General features: G+C 61.5%; 1 protein-coding gene across 1 annotated transcript in view; it reads left to right on the forward strand.

The window, feature by feature from the left end:
* The window catches only part of AKAP8 (A-kinase anchoring protein 8), a gene marked incomplete at its 5' end in the record, with an annotated part of 14,311 nt that extends 12,764 nt beyond the window's left edge, over window positions 1–1,547 (forward strand). Inside the window, 2 exons of the mRNA XM_026048564.1 lie at window positions 582–1,204; window positions 1,349–1,547. Of these exons, the coding sequence (XP_025904349.1) occupies window positions 582–1,184 (603 nt within the window). The remainder of the gene's footprint in view (window positions 1–581; window positions 1,205–1,348) is intronic.
* Window positions 1,548–1,937: the final 390 nt, after the last annotated feature.

Here is a 1,937-nt window from a genome sequence, read left to right on the forward strand (position 1 = left end):
CAGTGTCACCCGCTCGTCACCCTCTTGGTGGTGACGTCACCTCGTCACCCTCTCGGTGACGGCGTCACCCTCTTGGTGGCGGCGTCACCCGCTCGTCACCCTCTCGGTGACGGTGTCACCCACTTGTCACCCGCTCAGTGGCAGCGTCACCCTCTCGGTGACGACGTCACCCTCTTGGTGACGGCGTCACCCTCTTGGTGGCGGCGTCACCCGCTCGTCACCCTCTCGGTGGCAGTGTCACCCACTTGTCACCCGCTCGGTGGCAGCGTCACCCTCTCGGTGGTGGCGTCACCCGCTCGTCACCCTCTCGGTGACGGTGTCACCCTCTCGGCGCTGAAATCCTCACGTCACCTTCTCCATTCCACAGGCTCTCCGGAGGAAAAAACACCCGGAAAAGCCTGGAAGTTGCCGGGAGCGGCCGATTGAGGGATTTATCCCTCTTAATTTATGACTATAAATACGATTATGTATCATTATCCGTTACATTTATTGCTGTTTTTAACCGTTCTCGGTGCAGGGGACCGCACGGCGAGCCGGAAAATTCCCTCCCCATCCCTAACTTCCCTCTCTTTTCCCGGCAGGGCGAAGATCCGTTCACGGACGAGGCCGGCGACCAGGACGCGGAGGAAACGGAGGCGCTGGAAGGCGGCGGCGCCACCGAAGGACCCGGCGACGGCAGCACCCAAGGGGACGGCGGCACCCAAGGCGACGGCGGCACCCAAGGCGACGGCGGCACCCAAGGCGCCGTTGCGGAGAGCGGGATGGAGGCCGCGGCGCCGGCGGCGTCGGAAGAGGGAGCCGGGGAGTTTTCCCAAGGCGAGGAATTCCTCAAGCACCTCGGGGAGCGGGATGCCAAGCAGCTGCTGATGCCGCCCTTCCTGCAAGACGAAGACGAGCAGGAGGAAGAGGAGGCACCGGAGGCCACGGAGGCCACGGAGGCACCGGAGCCCTCGGAAGCGGCCACCACAGAGAGCCCAGAGGAGCTTCCGGAGCCCTCGGAAGCCCCCCAGGAAGCAGCGGCTTCTCCGGAGGCCAAATCCGAAGGCCGGGAGGCCGAAGAGCAGGATGAGGARGACGAAGCCGCGAGCCAGGCGGCACCGGCCGCGTGCGGCCAGCAGGAGGAAGAGGAGGAGGAGGAGGAAGAGGAGGATTCACCAGCAGCTGCAGAACCACAGCGGGAATAACAGCGACYACCCCCATGAAGGTGACCAAATTCCCCTTTTTTAACCATCCGGGGGAATTTGGGGGGTATTTCTGGGCTTTCCAGCAAATATGGGACCCACCGAACGTCTCCCTAAAACCCCGTTTTGCCCCATTTCCGACATGCCCTTTTTTTGTTTCCCCGCAGGACGAAGCCGTGACATTCCCCAAGGAACGCCCGAGCCGCGTCGCCACCTTCCATTTTGGGTCGGATTTTGTTTTCCGGGAAGTTTTCAGATCGGAAAGGCTGGGTTTGCGAAATAGTAATTAAAAAAAAAGGCCGGTGATTAGAGCCCCAATCRCTAATTGGGGGTTTTAAAGCGCAGCAATAAATCCGTATCCTTTCTCGTGGGACCGAGGCTCCGTCCTTTTCCGGCTCCCGCCATCCCGGACGCCGCGATTCTTCCCGGAGGGAATATTGATTTGCTTAATTTCCTCAAAAGTGACAATTTTATTTTTTATTCTCCTAAGGGCATTAACTCCATTGAACGCTGCTGTTGCATGAGAATTTGGGGGGAAAAGGGGAGTTTTTCATGTTGGGGGCAGTCCTGCAGCCCTGCACCCTGGCCCTGCATTCCCCCCCAGCCGCAGGCACCCATGGGTGCTGGGCCGGGGCCAAGGGGCGGTGACGCCCACGGACTTTGGCCCCCGGGGACGCGCCTGGGTGCTGGGGACAAGGGACAGGGGGGCGGGTGCAGGGCGGAGCACCTGGATGGGACCCCCTGTCCCCCCCCCCC

The sequence above is a fragment of the Nothoprocta perdicaria genome, unplaced genomic scaffold (genome assembly GCF_003342845.1).
Source record: "Nothoprocta perdicaria isolate Ctin4 unplaced genomic scaffold, notPer1 scaffold_550, whole genome shotgun sequence".
In the NCBI taxonomy this organism is placed as follows: Eukaryota; Metazoa; Chordata; class Aves; order Tinamiformes; family Tinamidae; genus Nothoprocta; species Nothoprocta perdicaria.